The 17,912-nt window shown below is 38.8% G+C and overlaps 1 protein-coding gene and 1 non-coding gene across 8 annotated transcripts in view; one reads left to right on the top strand and one right to left on the bottom strand.

Moving 5' to 3' along the window:
- Positions 1 to 17,912, top strand: part of Bnc2 (basonuclin 2) — a 454,280-nt gene that overhangs the window by 429,185 nt on the left and 7,183 nt on the right. For 4 of the 7 annotated variants that reach the window (XM_045142143.1, XM_045142145.1, XM_045142144.1 and 1 more), the window contains 2 exons: positions 5,335 to 7,304; positions 7,738 to 7,803. In XM_045142143.1, coding sequence (XP_044998078.1) covers positions 5,335 to 7,304; positions 7,738 to 7,803 — 2,036 coding nt within the window. The remainder of the gene's footprint in view (positions 1 to 5,334; positions 7,305 to 7,737; positions 7,804 to 17,912) is intronic. The other 3 variants (XM_004658432.2, XM_004658430.2, XM_045142146.1) reach the window with 2 other exon arrangements.
- On the bottom strand, positions 8,701 to 8,809 carry LOC123458293. Its single transcript, XR_006635581.1, has one exon. It is a non-coding gene; the product is annotated as a U6 spliceosomal RNA (small nuclear RNA).

Genomic DNA, 17,912 nt, shown 5'->3' with positions numbered 1-17,912 from the left:
AAATGGAAAAACCTAAAGGAATCGACTCACTAACTACAACTCTCCAGACAGGAGTTCAGTTTTCTACTCAGATATTAAAGTATACATAATCAAGACTGGTGTTCAAGTATGGGTTCTTACATAGTAAGGGTCTTCACACCAGCCTAAAACACTGAATTTATATTTTGTTGGTATTCATTCTATGGTTATCTAATTTTTTAATGACTCCTGTTCATTCTGGTAAAATTTATTTGACCATCTGAAGCTCTCAAACTCTATAGCATGGCCTAGTTTTCTCCCTTGTCAGTCTTAAAACAATAAATACAATAAAAATAAACAAAAAAATATTGGCTTTAGTTATTGCAGCAAAATCTAATTTTTCCAAAGGTTTATAGTGGTTAATGGTTATTTTGAAGTACTTGCAGACTATTTTTGTTGGTTGTTGCTTGTTTCCAAAGTCCTCAGATTGATGTCTGCTGGCCTGTCATCCAGATCATTCCTGATGTTCACATTTTCACAGAAGCCTCTGGTTGAGAATCAGTAACCAGATCATGCCTATTTCTGTCACATATCTTCAGGAAAAACAGGACCTTGCTTATTACCTTTGATGGTTTCTGACTCATTCAGGCTCTTGGTCCACAGGTCTACTTAAACAGATAGCCATTCCTAGCAAGGAGCTTGTGGACTGCTTATCAACGTACTGTTTTTTTTTTTTTTTTTTCTCAGTCTTCATACCAATGTGATGGTTGTTAGAGAATTTTGGTCATATCTGAATAACAGCTTTTTGAGGGACAGCTTCTATGTGCTTTCATATTGGGATCCAGAGGGCACCTTACCATGGGGACTGGAGATTTGGGCTCTTCTTTAGTACATGTTAGTTAGTGAAGGCATTATGCAGGACTACCCTACATCTTACATTTAACTTAAACAGATGAAGATTCTCTTTAGACCAGTAGCAATGTTATGAATCTTACTTTCCTGGGTCTTTTCCACCCCAAGTAAGCAGCATAACATCGTAGTCTCCATTCTGGCAACTACTCAGGACCAAAGGACTTCTGAAAAGCTGTGGTTTTAGAAATAGCAGCAGGCATTGTGGCAGCCAGGATAAAAGAGAAACCATATGGGATGTCTGTGTGCTGTGAAGAGGGGAAAGAAAAGAAGATGAGGGAAATGGGACATGAGGATGTTTCCAGACAGCTGCTGTTTCTAAGGCACATTTTAATTTCAGAGGCTGGTAGCTGTGGGAATCCATAATTGACCTGCAGATATAAGTGGAGGTTGCCTGTGATGAACCTGGGGGAGACACAACTATATACTGGCCAGGCTCCCTTTCAGTCTGACAGGCTGCAGGAAAGAGCACTCCTGAGAGTGTATTTGATAGCCGGAGAAAGATGGCAGAGAAGAGGGCATTCCTGAAAGTTTGTTCAGGAAATGTTCTCTGTACTATCATAACCATGGTATACTCACCTGGGAACTGGCTTCACAACATAATGGTCACTGAGCACTGTGGAGACACTTAGTGAACTTAGGATTCCAGGGCTCAAGACTTTGACTTCAACTTAGCATCTTAGAACTGTAACAAGCCATTTTATTCTTCACCTTTGGGTTTTCATGTTAAACAACACCCAAGATATAGAATTACCATGGGTTCAGTTGAGATAATCTATACAGAATTATAACTTAATTTTCTATATTCCTCTAACACCAGCATTCCTTCTTGTTCCTCTTATTCCAAAACAAGGCTTTGAAGGAAATCAATAGCTACTGGCAACCATTTTCTAATAGTCATTGCAGTGCTCCAGAATCACCCACAGCATTTGATGATTGTTCTAAGCAGAGCGTTGTGAGAACATTTCATCTTAAAGCCAAATGTTACTGTACAAGGAGGAAGAGACAAGTATTTTGGCAGTTTTCATAGGCATAGACACCCACATATGCTGTTTACATAAAGCGATCAAATACTAGGAGGGAATCTTACAAAGAATAGCACATAACTATCAGAACTTGTTTCTTTAAAAAAAAATTCAAATAAATGACCCACTTACTATGACTGGCTGTGGTGATGTAGAGCATGGTTGTGGTCCAGAGGGAAGTCCACATCCAACGGCTGAGAATAGGCATTTCCATTGCAAAAATAGTTCAGGTTCCTTATGTTCTTCAACCTACTTCCCTAGTGCAACATCTTATGTAATATAGCTGTTAGAACCAGGAAATGAAGAGTGATATTGTACTATCAACCAATCTAGAGACTTCCTACACATTTTGCCAGTTTTCTCACTAATGTCCTTTATGCCCTGGTATCCTAGGATTACTCAGTTATATCTTCTTAATCATGTCTGACCTGACATTTTAAAAAATAAATTACTTAGTTTCAGCCGGGGCCCTTTTGAGGTATGATGGGGTGGCTCTCTCCTTAGGATCTGCATCTACCTGAAAAAGAGAAGCAGATTCTCCAATGGACAGTAAGTTAGCACCAGGACAAATGAGATAGCCCTTACTTTTTTTATAGAGAGTTTAATAGGTGTGGGCCCTCTGCTAGCCCATGATTGATGATAGCTTGATACTAAAGAGTGGTCTTATGTTTGGATATGGTTCTGACTTGTTTCCCAGCTCCAGCTATGGGTCTCGTACCACTGAGGGGATCAGTTAGCCGAATCAAGAGCAGTTGGTTCCCCACCATGGCTGTGTGCCACTATTGCACTTGTGTGGGCATCACACCAGGTTATTTGCTGCTAAGTAGGTTGAACCATGAGTTGCTTGGACAGATATTGGTCATTTCCCCCAGTTGCCCATGTAGCACCTTCTTGCACTAGATGTGCTGACTATCTGGGGACTGACTCTCTCCTGGCTTCTAGCCATGCTATTCCATTTTATGTGTCAGCTGCATACGGTGTCTTCAGCAATAGGGTCTTACCACTAACATTTGGTGGGTCATCAAGTACTCTGACAGAAATCTGTCATTCTTTTAGAAAACCTTGTAGGTTTCTCTGATCAAAAGCTCATTGTGAGTGATAGCTCCATGCTGGTACTGGGAGTTACAGGTCAGTGTCCCCTAAGAAAATGAGGAAAAAAGGTAACTGAAACTAAGGAAAATTGGCGAAACAGCAAGGGTACTGTTTTCCTGATGAACCAGATACCAGCACAAGGGGGAAGGAGACCAACACAGAGAAAAATCAATGCCTACCAAATGAGAGAGCCAGAGCCCCAGAGGCCCCCAACACCTCATCACTGAAGCAGACCAAAAATGAACCCAACATGGCTCTAGGAAATTTTGCAGAAGAGGGGGCAGAAAGAATGTCAGAGCCACATGTTGGGTCATGATATACAGAGACATTTATCGTACCAATAACTGTGGGCTATCTCCACAATGCACGACCCATATACCTCAAGAAGGAGGGGCCAATGGGGAGGGGTAGGGCACGGATGAGCCTAAAAATGGTACCAAACTGCCTGTACTTGCAGAATAGAAAACTAATATAAATAAATAAATTCCTGACGTCCACATTTACCTGTTATATTGTAGACTTCACCTCAATTTTGATTTGTGTGATGCTTGTTCATGATTGGTTGAGGTAAAAATTTATAAGATACCAACAAAAGTAATGATGAGCCCTTCCCAGTCAAAATATCCCAGAAAAAAATACATTGCCTCTACTTAACTTTGATTACTTTTTTTTTTTTTTTTTTTTTGAGGTAGGGTCATTCTAGCCCATACTGATCTGGAACTCATTCTGTAGTTCTCAGCTGGCCTTGAACTCACGATGATCCTTCCACCTCTGACTCCTGAGTGTTGGGGTCAAAGGCATGCGCCTCCACACCTGGTTCATTTTTTTAAGACCTGTTAGATTTCTCTAATGTAAAGATCTGGTTTTTATTATACTTATTTATTTGAAAGAGAATGGGCCCACCTGGACTCCCAGACACTAGAACTGAACTCCAGACACATGTGCCACCATATGCATCCAGCTTACGTGGGAACTGGGAAATCGAATCTGGGTCCTTAGGCTTCATAGGCAAGTGCTATAACCACTAAGCAAACTTTACAGCCTTAATTTTTTATTAATCAACATTTTATCAATTGTTTATTTGCTTTGGTGCTAAGAATTGAACCCAGGGCCTCATACATGCTAAATACATATAGTGCTCTACCACTGATCTTCACTCCCAAACCCACTTTGTCTTTCACGGTTTTATGCTTTCTTAAATTGGTGGTCTGGGTTAAGCAAGTGTCATGTACAATGGTTGCAAAGGGCGTTGTTCCTGGAGGGTTTAAGAAAGGGTGCCTTAAAAAAATGATAGAGTCATTATTTAACTGTTTGACTAGATTTCTCTCAATTCATTCTGAAATGGATTGCCTGACATTACATTGCAGGAGTTTTAAGTCCTACCTTCAGGCAAATCTCATAGTTACCAGCAAAAATGAAAGTATGAAATGCTTTTTAATGTATATTTAACAACATATAGTCTGATGATTGCTGATGTGTAGTCTCTGTGGACTGCCTTTGCTATCATAACAGGATACTAAGAGACAAATTTTTACACATTTATTCTATCTAAAGCCATCACATGTTTACTTTTCAAATATCTACAGCCGTCATTTGTAACAAAATCATAAAAAGTCAGATACTTTAAAACTAACTCAAACTTGGAATCATAAGATAACAACCAATTTTCAGGAAAAGTACAATTGCCTTTTACAAGTGATATTTCCCTTACTCTGCTTATGAAATTGCATATTCTTCAACAGGCACTAAAATGCACTCATGTTAACACATAAAGATGCAGCAGCTTAGTGGTGGAGTTATGAGGGGGTAATGCTACTTTATTCATCTTTTTAATTCAGAAATTCACATAACTCCCATTCAAAGGAAATTCCGTCACTGAATCCAGTGTCATGTCTGCTTGTGCTGAAGAAGTAAATTTCTTAGTTCCTTCCCATGGTGTCACTATTTAATAAGGATTAAGGTACCATATTTTGCCTTTATACTGGGTTGCACAGCAAGAGTTCACGTCTTATACTAATATATGCTAAATAGTTGCATATTATATAGATCATTGTTGCTAAAATAGCAGAACTGAAGGCATTTTAGATCACAGAGCCCCAGTGGTCTACATTGTGTTTGTTTTGACATTATTAAACTCAATCTGTTTCTCTAACTGTGACTCTAATTACTCCATTTGCATGGCAGAAAAGTTTGCTTTGTGGGTTGACTTTTATTAACAGTGCATGTTGTTCTCTGCTCTTGGTCTTTGTGTTTCATGAGCAGACAGAGCACCTTCAGTTGCATTGAATAATTATGCACAATCAATAAGTTTTTGTGTTTGTCTTTGTTGTTTCTTTGATGTGGCCTGTAGGATGCTGCTGGCAAAGTACTAGACCGCTGGGCCATCATGTCTCGAGAAGAGGAAATCATCACCCTCCAGCAGTTTCTGCGGTTTGGAGAAACCAAATCCATCGTGGAGCTGATGGCAATTCAAGAGAAAGAAGGGCAGGCAGTAGCTGTACCATCTTCAAAGACAGACTCAGATATAAGGACTTTCATTGAGAGCAATAATCGCACCAGGAGTCCTAGCCTCCTTGCTCACTTAGAGAACAGCAATCCTTCCAGCATTCATCACTTTGAAAACATCCCAAACAGCCTTGCCTTTCTCCTTCCATTTCAGTACATAAACCCAGTTTCAGCCCCACTACTGGGGTTGCCTCCAAATGGGTTGCTTTTAGAGCAGCCAGGACTAAGGCTCCGGGAACCAAGCCTTTCAACCCAGAATGAATACAATGAGAGCAGCGAATCTGAAGTATCTCCCACACCTTATAAGAGTGATCAAACCCCCAATAGAAATGCCCTGACCAGCATTACTAATGTGGAGCCCAAAACCGAGCCAGCCTGTGTCTCCCCCATTCAAAATTCTGCCCCAGTCAGTGACCTAACCAAAACTGAACATCCAAAAAGCTCATTCCGGATTCACCGGATGAGAAGGATGGGGTCGGCATCGAGGAAAGGAAGAGTGTTCTGTAATGCATGTGGAAAGACTTTCTATGACAAAGGTACTCTCAAAATTCACTATAATGCTGTTCACCTGAAGATCAAACATCGGTGTACCATTGAGGGCTGCAACATGGTCTTCAGTTCTCTTCGAAGCCGGAATAGACACAGTGCAAACCCCAACCCTCGCCTACACATGCCCATGCTAAGGAATAACCGAGACAAAGATTTAATTCGGGCCACATCAGGAGCTGCCACCCCTGTCATAGCAAGTACAAAATCAAATCTCACGCTCACAAGTCCTGGCAGGCCCCCAATGGGTTTTACCACTCCCCCACTAGATCCTGTTTTGCAGAATCCTCTCCCTAGCCAGCTGGTATTTTCTGGGCTAAAGACTGTACAACCAGTTCCTCCATTTTATAGAAGTTTACTCACTCCAGGGGAAATGGTGAGTCCTCCAACCTCCCTCCCAACGAGTCCCATCATTCCAACCAGTGGTACAATAGAGCAGCACCCCCCTCCACCCTCTGAGCCAATAGTGCCAGCAGTGATAATGGCAACACATGAGCCCAGTGCCGACCTGGCACCGAAGAAAAAGCCCAGGAAATCTAGCATGCCTGTAAAGATTGAGAAGGAAATCATTGATACCGCTGATGAGTTTGATGATGAAGATGATGATCCCAATGATGGCGGAGCTGTGGTCAATGACATGAGCCATGACAATCATTGCCATTCCCAAGAGGAGATGAGCCCAGGCATGTCTGTGAAGGACTTTTCTAAGCATAACAGGACCCGGTGCATTTCAAGAACTGAAATACGCAGGGCTGATAGCATGACTTCTGAGGACCAAGAGCCTGAGCGGGACTATGAGAACGAGTCTGAGTCTTCAGAGCCCAAACTTGGTGAGGAATCCATGGAAGGGGATGAGCATATTCACAGTGAGGTGAGCGACAAAGTCCTGATGAACAGTGAGAGGCCTGATGAGAACCATAGTGACCCTTCTCACCAGGATGTCATTAAGGTGAAGGAAGAATTTACAGACCCCACTTATGACATGTTTTACATGAGCCAGTATGGACTATACAATGGTGGGGGCGCCAGCATGGCTGCCCTGCATGAAAGTTTTACGTCATCTCTGAATTATGGCAGCCCTCAAAAATTCTCCCCAGAAGGTGACCTGTGTTCTAGCCCAGACCCCAAAATATGTTATGTGTGCAAGAAGAGTTTCAAAAGCTCTTACAGTGTCAAGCTTCACTACAGGAATGTTCACTTAAAAGAGATGCACGTCTGCACAGTGGCTGGCTGCAACGCTGCCTTCCCCTCGCGTCGAAGCAGAGACAGGTCAGTAAATCTCCATTGGCTGCCCCTGCTGAGGGTGGAGGGTGCCAGTTTCAGTCATGTTGGACTTAAAAGATCCAACTTGGATGTCTTTGATGCATTGTAAAGATTGCCCACAGTGACTACATAGTAACTAAGCTGCCATGCTCATGAAGGATTGTTGCAGTTAGTGCTTGTTATAGTGAAGCATGCAGAATCATATGCCATCTTTCCCAGTAATGCACGCCATTTTTCTCCATGTGCTGTGTATATGTGTGTGTATGTGTTTTCATGCATCTAGGTGTGTCTAAGTTAATGATACACAGTCCCCTGCCTCCCCATGCACCTTTATTTAGAAGCCGCAGCTTCTGTCATATATATATATATCTGCTTTGCCTTTTGGCTTTTTAATTAAATCAGTATATTATCTTCATACACACATATTTATCCAATATAGAAACAGAAATTTACGGATGGAAAGAACCATAGGTCCAGGACATCGAGACAGCCTTCATCTCCGTAGGTATAACCAGAAATGTTATCATTCCTTACATGAGTATTTAGTGTATCCTTGCATTCTGTTAAGAAGCATGAAAATATCAGAAGACAATGAAACCAAAGTAATTGCTGATGTGGGAAAAGGATAGGGTGGTACGGTTTTCCTTATTTTGATGCCATGATGTCTTTGAGCACATCTATAAAATGTAATTTGCCATGAGAAGTCAGTTCAGAAGGGGAAGTACGCATGTACTCTGGGAACAGTTAGGGTATATTATGTCCACCCCTCAGATGACACCACAGTGTAGCTATGTAGCTGCAGCTCTGAAACTGGGACTTAAACAGAAGCAGCTGATTCCAAACCTACCAACTTCTTCTTTATTAATCCTAAAGAAATGTAATATGAGTGGTATGTTAAGGATGTCAATCAGTAGTAGGGCATCAAGGTTATCTTCCCTTGTGGAGATAAGTTACTGAACAGATCATTATACAGTACCCCAGTACAACTCAGCTTACCACCAGCTAATTTTCCTACTATATGGAATGTAAATTTTGGTTCTATGTTGTCTTTTTAATATTGTCAGAGACTATTTTAGTTCATAGTGAAAACTAGTATATACTGAAGTCACCAAATTACTAAGGAAATTTCCAAATAGCCACAACTCATAGACAGAGTTCCTTGACATAGTAGCATGTGATGACAGTATCTCTGAAGCCAATGAGATGGTAAAAGCCTGTACTCCCACCACCCAGGAGGCTCAGACAGGAGAATAGCAAGTGAGAGTCCAGCCTAGGCCAGTCTAGATTATATACCAAAACCCTGTCTCAAAACAAATAATAAAAAAAATACCACTGAACACTAATGACTTGTCTTGAAATATTTTGTTTTGTTTCCATATTTGTATGATCAATCCTGTTTTTTTTTTTAATGGAACACTTTACAAATTTGCATGTCACCCTTGCACAAGGGCCATGCTAACCTTCTCTGTATCGTTTCAAGTTTTTGGTTTATGTGCTCCCAAAGTGAGCACTCATCAATCCTTTTTAACATAAAATATATATTTTCATAATTATTGCTCACCTCCATTTACTTTGTTCTATAAATATTGCTTATAGTCTCAAAGTTATTTTCAGTTCCAAGTTATTGATAGCCATGAATATGTCAGATAAGATACCTCTACTCTGAATAATAAAATACATTACTCATTAATCCCTAAGTTTAGAACAATAATCTTTTAAATTTGACATACTGAACTAGTAGTGGCAATGAGTTTAATGAGTTGAAGTTTTTAACAAAAATAAGACTCATGATAATCTGCATAAAATATTTATGGAAATGGAGGGTTTGAAGACAAGCCAAAATTTAAGTTTATTTACATGAATTCTTATCACAGTTAGAGTTGGTTTGCTGAAAATATTGCAGATTATTATACTGGAATAAATAGCTAAGATGCCAACAGGCTTCATACCTTAAACTTATGCCCAGTCACCAAAAACAAAAGTGCTACTGACTGTGCTTGCGTTCTGATACAAGGAGGCACTGTTGAGGGAATGTTTGCCTGAGGAAAACACTGATTGATAGCAAGAGACTATTTCAATCCCCATTTTTTATTCTAAGGACTAGGATTTGAGCCAAAGACAAGTTGTACAGAAGTTTAAGTCAGTGATATTCTGAGTGGAAGGAGTAGCTTCCAGGTGTGTTTTAGTCACACAGGAGATGACAAACTTCAGAAGACAGTTGGTACATTGTATTTGAGTGAAATATCACACGATACCTAATCTTTCCCATTCTAGAGTATTATCATACATGATAAATGACAAAAAAGGCAAATTGTAAAAACATAGGATGTAAATTTTTTATTCTAACTTGAAATTTTGTTGTCTGGAAATTACACAAATCTTTAGACCCTGGGTTAAAATCTTTTTGTTTAAAAAATGGTTTTGGCCTTTTTTTTTTCTCTCTCTCTCTCTCTCTCAGAGAATAGCATTTTGGAAATGGGGAGATTGGTCATTGAGTGGTTAAAGACACTTGTTTGCAAAGCCTGCTGGTTCAATTCCCCCATCATTCACAGAAAACTGAATGGTCACTCATCTGCAACAACAAAACAGCCTGGTGTGCCCATGTATGCAAGCACACCATGCAAATAAATAAATAATTTTAAAAAATAAATTAGCATTTGTCCCATTGAGTTAATGACTTAGATTAGTACAAGGATATGAGGCTACCTGCCCCCCCAAATAATTATGGGGTTACCAGTATTTTCCTGGATCTCAACAGAATGGATTTTGGAACAGATTTGAATCCCTGCTTCAGACTTTAATCATCATCCTATCAATTAATATCACCCTGTGATTCTACTTCCTTGCCCACAGAGGTTGTTGGGTCCTACTCTGATCTATTCCCTAGGCTTCTCTTCTCTGTTTCTCTTTCACTGTTAGTCATAAGAACCCCAGAAGGCTTACTTTCTGTTTTTTCCATCCCTAATCCTCTGCTAAAGTTATAACAGTATTTCTTACCTTTCTCTTATGCCAGCAGACCTTCCCAAAGAAACCTTCCTTTGTCTTTAATCCTGCTGTCTTTCCACTCGCCAGAGCTCCAGTTTCATCCATCCTTAACTCTACAATGTCTTCCTCATGCAAGTAAAGTAGAGAGAGAAATCAAGTTACATTTGGTTTTTTTGTTTGTTTGTTTATTTGATTGATTCAGAAAATAAAAACAAATGAATCCCAATCCCTATGGGACTGAAGTGTTTAGGGTTCCTGGGTTGCCTATAAATATAACAAACAGAGCCCTCCTCTTCCTTGTGTTCACAAGTGCAACCTTCTCATCCATTGGTATGCAACATATCATGAAAGAGTTGTATATAACCAGGTCTGTATGAGCTATTTCAAAAATGGGTGGACATGCAAGATTTGTCTTATGGGCTCTTGGTAGTCACGTTAGTACAATGGAGGTGGAAATTAAGTACTATGTGTTAGGTTAACAGTTAGTTAGAGAGAAGTTCTGGTCTTTGTTGTGGGGTTTTTAGATCTTATAAGCTCAAGTTGAAGGCTTTTCTTTTTTTTCGTGTATTAAACATGCCCGTGTTTTGATCACATTCACTCCCTCTCCATTACCTTTACTTGCCTTCCCCCCACTCCTGCAGAGGTCTGCTTCTCCACTAGTTCCAGTATGTTTAAAGCTGTTTTACAAATAAGAACGCTGTTTAACCAAAGTGACAGAAAGGGAGGAGAAAGAGACACACATGTAAGGATGGTTAAGTGTGAGGATTGGAAGCCACAGTGTTAAATTGACAGCTGTCAATTCAAATGCCAAGAGGACCACTCCACACTAATGACAAAGCAGGCTGCTGTGCAGTCTCATTCATCCCAGCCACTAACTAGCTGTTAGAATAACTTGTCTTCTCAGTGACAGAAGTGAAATGTAAATAGTTTCCACTGATGCTATAAGGTGATCATTAAACTGTTCGTGTATGTTGAAGTGTTAGAGTTGAAATTCTTTCATTATTCATCCCTTGGTTTTGCTGCTGCTGAGGTTCAGTTCTATCTGGGAACAGAAGGCTGCACCATAGGTGTGAGGTATACATATGAAATACTCCCTATGAAGAAGTTTTGACTAAGTGGACCTGCAATCTTCACACAGATCATGATAGAATTAGCAGCTCTTAGCTTAACCCTCATCATTTCTTATCCTCTGACTTAATGTTTGACCTTCAAGAGGACTAACTGATCTCACTCACCCGTATTTTAGAGAAGTTTATGTATAAGTTACATTTGTTGTTTATTTAGGGGAAAAAGTTAAATACTCGCCTGCCCTCATCTCTAATATTCCTTATCATTCGCTAATTATTTTTGTTACAGCTGCTTTTTGCAATGTAAAATTGTAAAACATTTTCAATTAAGGTGAAGTCTTTAGCCTCAGGAACCAGATGATCAGTATAGGAAGAAATCTTTCTCTTTGGTTTGCATCCTTGTGAGTTTTGTCATGTTTATTCGTGCTCTTCTCAGAGTAGTGGCCACTAATTGCTAACATTTGTCATAAATTTTATCAGAAAGGTAAATGTATCTTCCTGATCTTTCAAGTTGTGCAGAAGGTGCTTCAGCCAGATGAATAAATTTAAAAGCAGAATAGTATCTGCCTAGGGTGATTTATAAATAAATATGAGGCAACCATTGGTACCAAGTGTGAAAGTTCCCTTTGATTGCTAGTTAAATCAGTTCAGATTTACACATGTAAACTTCTTGATTTGTATGGAGTAAGACATTTGTATGTGGTTTATTAAAACATGCTGATGTCTCTGGAACTAAATTTGTTTCTCTATAGGCCTCTGGGTAGCTGTAGCTAAGAAGTAGAGATGTATAGTTTTTGCTTGTCTTATTACCTAACTTCCATCCCTATACAGGTGTGCAGGAATAAATTAACATGAGCTACCTCTGATGAGCCGCTGCATACATTAACAACAGAGGTGAAGATGCAAAAACATGCTACCTGCCTCCTGTTATCACCTCAGCACAGTGACATCCTTTTTTTTTTTTTTAATCATTCTCTATGTTTGGAAACTTACAGAGAACTTTTTCAGAAAGAGCTTTTCAAAAAAAAAAAAGAAAGAAAGAAAGAAAAGAAAAGAAAAAGGATTTCACCAGGCAATACCTCCTAGAAATGAGCTACTTAGCACCAATTCAAGGTTACTATTAGTATATTTGCCCTAGTATAATTAACTGTCAAATACAGTGTGCTAATCCTCTCCAAGTGCAAGAGAACATTTTAAGGGATGAACTGATTTATCTTCTATATTGTTTTCAAACTAAACTCTCTATTAAAAAAATTTTTTTTGTGTTTTGTTTTAATTAAGTAAAGTCCTGCAGGTCCTCTGGCTTTTAAATGTTAAGAGATTCTCCCCCACACCTCACACACACTGTTACTCTATTTGGTTTAACAATAGCGCCAGAAAATCAATAGGCCTTTTGTATTTATCTCCATTTCTTTTCATCAAAGACAAACAAACAAAATAAATTCCCTTCTGAGTACTTGCTAGTTGTGCTCTCCCTCCTCAAGCAAAACTTTAGTAGTAAGATAAACTTTGGTGTCATTCTTGTCCCTGAGGTTCTTTTTATATACTGGGAGAAGAGCAATGAGCAAAATGGTCTCCTTGTATCATGGGGAGAGACTCTGTCAAGCCTAAAGTGAGCCTGGCTCTTCCTAATGACCTCCTGCTGGCCCAGCTGGATGCAAGACAAGCTCATTTAAGCCTCGACTGACCTTTCACTTCTCTTGTACAAGAACTACACCAACCACTTCTATCTTCTGTGCTGTGTACCACATAGACAGCAGAGCATAATGGCTGTTGAACAATTTCCTTTGCATGATGCAGACAGATTTTTTTTTACAAGTTCCTATTGAGAGAAGTTAATATTAAGTCCCTTTTGACTATATAACCCCACTGCACTAAAATAATTCTTAAAATAGATTTATTCATGCTATTATTATTTCCTAGAAAGTATCATGCTACTCTTCTCACTAGTATGATCTTGAAAATTCTGGCAAAGTATCAGATAGAAAAGAGGGCACATAATTAGCATTCAGGTTGTGTATTTCATAATGGAACCACTTGGGAAGGATCATTTTTCTGATTTCTACCTTTATCTACCTCACCAAAATCTGACGGACCCTCTAATAGATGTTACAGCTATGAGTCTTTTCTATATATAATCTCATTTGAGTTACTTATTTTTGCAGACAATCTTTTCAGAATGCATAAACCATTTTCCACCAGGAAGAGCATATAAGATGACACACATACATTAACATTCACCTGTGCAACATTGGCAAGATCCCTTCACTCCTAGGTGAAAGGCTCTTACCAACACTCCAGCTATAAGTATTATTCATTTGATCTTTCCTGAGGGATGACTTTTCTATTTAATTTTCCTACTGGAAGTTGAGCTGGAAAGCATTTTGTTTTTTTCTGTTTTCTAAAGACTATTCAAAAATAATTTAATGTTCTTGCCATAAGACTCTTAGGAATTTCAAATAGATTAATACAGAAGTTTTCTCTTGCCAGAAAATTACAATGTCATTGAAAAAGAGAGAGATTCTTTGACTTTGATTCTTAAGTGCCAAGATGTATGTATGTGTGAGAGAGGCAGGAGAACTAAGCCAGAGGAAGGAAGAGTACTTTTTAGGAACTGACAGTTTTTCTTTAGTTATTTCATATACAACTGCACTCTTTAAGAATACCTACATTTTATATCCTAATGCAAGTGTCTTGAATGAAAATGGTAGTTGTAAATTCTTGGTAAAAAGCTGTTCTGCCTGAAGTGTTAGTGATCTTAACTCAACTACTTTATGGAGTTTATTGCTTCTTTTATTAACTAGTGAGGAAAATGTTTTTCACTTCCAGCTTAATTCTTTTTCTTGTCTGCTCTAATTGTAATTTTATTTTGGGAAAGGGGAAGGAAAAAAAAAGAAATACCAAGTGATTCTACCTGAACATATACGTATGTGGTACCTCGGTTTTCTCTTGCATATTAAAACTCTGAATCATGACCAGCCAGTCAACAATTATGCTAACATTTTCACTTAAATGCACCCACATAATGCATATGCATGTTTACATATAAAAACCCACATGAATAAGAATATCAAAAACAGATCATCCTTAATTGTCAGAAGATTTTTTTTATCTTTGGAAGTAATATATGAAGTTACTTTATAACATTGATGGAAATACCAAGATTTTGTAAGATGTGACCAATATGGACATTGGTGAGATTTCAAAGAAGCCTCTGAGATGGGATGGCCAGCAGAAAGAAGTCACCATAACTCTGCTGTCTTTTTCGTGTGCTCTGTCACTGAGGGGGCACTGGTGGGTCACTACGCTCACTAGTAATTGTGTTTTACAGACTTCTAAAGCAATTGGCTCAGTCAGTCCCAATTCAATAAAAGTGGAGAGCAAGAGAGAGAGAGAGAGCACTTTTGTTCTATTTTTTTACTTGAAATTATTTCATTCAGCAGTCTGTCTTTTTTATTACCAGGACATGACATTAGCACTCCAAGCTATATTAACATCCATTTCAGCAGTTCAGTAATGGTATTAAAAAAACACTTAACTTCAATGGCGAATGGTTGTATGACAGTACCATTAAAAATTCCATATTAAAAAAATCTTATGTATTTGTCCCAACAAATTGTTTTCCACTTGTTTAACCACTCAAAAACTATGTTCTCATGATGGATATTCATGAACACCTTCTTTTCTAAGAAGCAACCATGATGGAGCCTTGTGGGCAAGGGAATTGGGGAAGGAGAGAGAGAGTCCAGTGGTGAGAGGGGACATGAAAATGCTGTTTACTTCATAGCTAGATTACCTTCCATTCATCAGCAGAGATGGAATTGGCAACCTCAGAGCACCCAAGGTGAAATTCTTGGATCCTCATGCCTGGCTGGGATTTGATTTTGAACCCAACATTCTCCAAACTTGGGAGCAGAGCCTAACTACTTTGGCACTGTGGTGTGCTCATAAATGACTACATTAGGTTCTAAATTTTGATTAAACCTTCAGTAATTAATCAATAGTAGACATGAAGCAGTTGGCAAAGTCCAGAGCTGCAAAATGTTTAAGACATAAAACATTACAAAGTAATTAGAATACGCTCCTTCAAGAGAAAGATTGCCTTCAATAAAGAGGTAAATGATAGCATCCTGTTTATTGTGGACGTAGGCAGCCAGAGCAATATGATAAACTGCTGGAGATACACATATCAGTAATCATCCACATTATTAGTACCATTAATCATAATTCCAAAAATATGACAGCAGCAGCCAACTTTTTGACCAATTTTGCTTCTGCCTGTTGGCCATTATAACTTCACTAATAGACCACAGAGCTCCTGTGCGTGGCAGTTTGCATTGAGAATGGAAGGTTAATTATATTTGAGCTGCTGATTTCTTCTCTCCTTGGAAAAGGCTTAGCACTTTGACAATCCCAGGAGCTCACCGTTGTTAAACCAGTAAAAGTACTTTATTGAAATTTTCTTTGTTGGTCAGGAATGAGGAGATGTTTCAAATGAGATATAAGCACCAGGCTGGGACAGTGTTAATATTTGTTGCCCCAACATGATCTATGGTAACAAGAAGAACTCAATGGTTTTTTTAGAACACTCTTCTCTCTCATTTTTCTTCTGCCAATGGGTAAAAGGTTCAGTATTGTGCACCAGCAAATCTCACAAGATTAGTGGTAGTATCAGTGTCAATTGCATAAGGAAGACTAGGATGTTGGGAGTGGTTAGTGACACTGAATGCAATAAGTACCCCTTTACTACAAAAATCTGCACTTCCAACCATGCCTGTGTGAATGCAAAGGAATATGAACTCCACAAAGGAACATCTGAATGTTTCTAAAAGTTGAGTAGCACAGGTACATTGCAGGTTGATTAACTGAAGTTTTTGTGTTTCAACTGGTTATTTTGAATATTTTTTTTCTTAATTTATTTGAAAGCAACAGACACAGAGAGAAAGACAGATAGAGGGAGAGAGAGAGAATGGGCGCGCCAGGGCTTCCAGCCTCTGCAAACGAACTCCAGACGCGTGCGCCCCCTTGTGCATCTGGCTAACGTGGGACCTGGGGAACCGAGCCTCGAACCGGAGTCCTTAGGCTTCACAGGCAAGCGCTTAACCGCTAAGCCATCTCTCCAGCCCTCAACTGGTTATTTTGATATCACTTGATAGTATAACTTAGAATTCCCCACACTCCCCCTCCAATTAAAGCCAGATTTTTTTGGGTATGCTGGCACATACATTTAACCTTAGCATCCTGGGGGCAGAGGTAGGAGAATTGCTGTGAGCTCAAGGCCAGCCTGGGACTACATAGAGAATTCAAGGGCAATAGCAAGACCCTATCTTGAAAAAGGCAAAAGAAAAAAAAGCATAAGCTAGATTAAACTCATGTCTTTGTACAGGTATATTTAATAGTTTCATTTTCTACATAGAATTCAAGATAAGGCCATAGCAAAGTAATACTAGTTACCCTTTAGTGCTGCCTTTCCATGGAGAACTGATTTTCATTGCTAATGTCATCTTTTAGGAAGATCATGAACTCTCTATTTTAGTGATTTTAAAAAAACACTTTTGAATGTTTCTTCTCAGAAAATACTTTCTTTTAAAAATGATTTCACAAAGAATTTGATGCTCCATATTGCCCATATTAGAAAGAAGACTTACTTTTAAAATGGAAGACAGATTGTCTAAGTGTGAAGAGAAAAACTTACTTGAAAATACATCTTCTAAACTATAAGTCTATGGGTAAACTTCTAATATGCTAAGACAACAAAATAAGAAATTAAAGATTTGAGGGTTTGTTCAACCTGGGTAGATATAAAACTTGAAATTATAACTCACATATCTTCTCAGTGAATCCTTTAAAGATTCTAAAATGCATGGCTTTGCTTTTTCTTACACAACAATGGTTGTAACCTGATCACCATCCAGGCTGCCTGATGGAGAACATTTCTGAATGCTGTGAAAACATAAACCTATTCACAGTGTAGCACTCGTCTTGCATTATAGTGCAACAGGTACCTATTGCATAATCAGGACCCTTGAGAAGTCTCCATGTGTCAGATACAACTCAAAAGTGAAATTGTTAGAGAGCAAGACTGTTGGCTATCAATTCTAAAATTAACCTGAGCATCCAGTATACACTTTTCCATCTACCCATCTGCCTTGCCAAATGCCATCACTATGTTAACATTTTTATGCATTCCACAGCAATGACAAATTGTTTTCTAACTGTAGTGCCAAATTTAGTATGCGAAAGACATGTTTGCCTCTGCCAACAAACCAATAATTCTCACTAACATCTTCAGAGTTACAACATTTATAAAGTTGCAAAGTGGGGTAAACAAACCATCTGTTTGGCTTTTCCATATATGTCATGCTTTCTTATTAGCATATTACGATTCATTTAGTAAACAAATTTGGTGATTTCGTTCACGTCAAAGTTAGATCGGAGGCTTGGAGATGATTAACATTCCTGGGACAAGCACATTAATACATTGCTTCCTCTGCAAAGTTAAATGGCTTCTCAAGAGAATCGCCCCTTGTTGACAAGATGAGACTGTCAATTTTGTTTCCCT

This window comes from Jaculus jaculus, chromosome 1 (genome assembly GCF_020740685.1).
Source record: "Jaculus jaculus isolate mJacJac1 chromosome 1, mJacJac1.mat.Y.cur, whole genome shotgun sequence".
Lineage (NCBI taxonomy): Eukaryota > Metazoa > Chordata > Mammalia > Rodentia > Dipodidae > Jaculus > Jaculus jaculus.
Note: the sequence above shows the minus strand (reverse complement) of the source record. Positions and strands in the feature narration are given on the sequence as shown.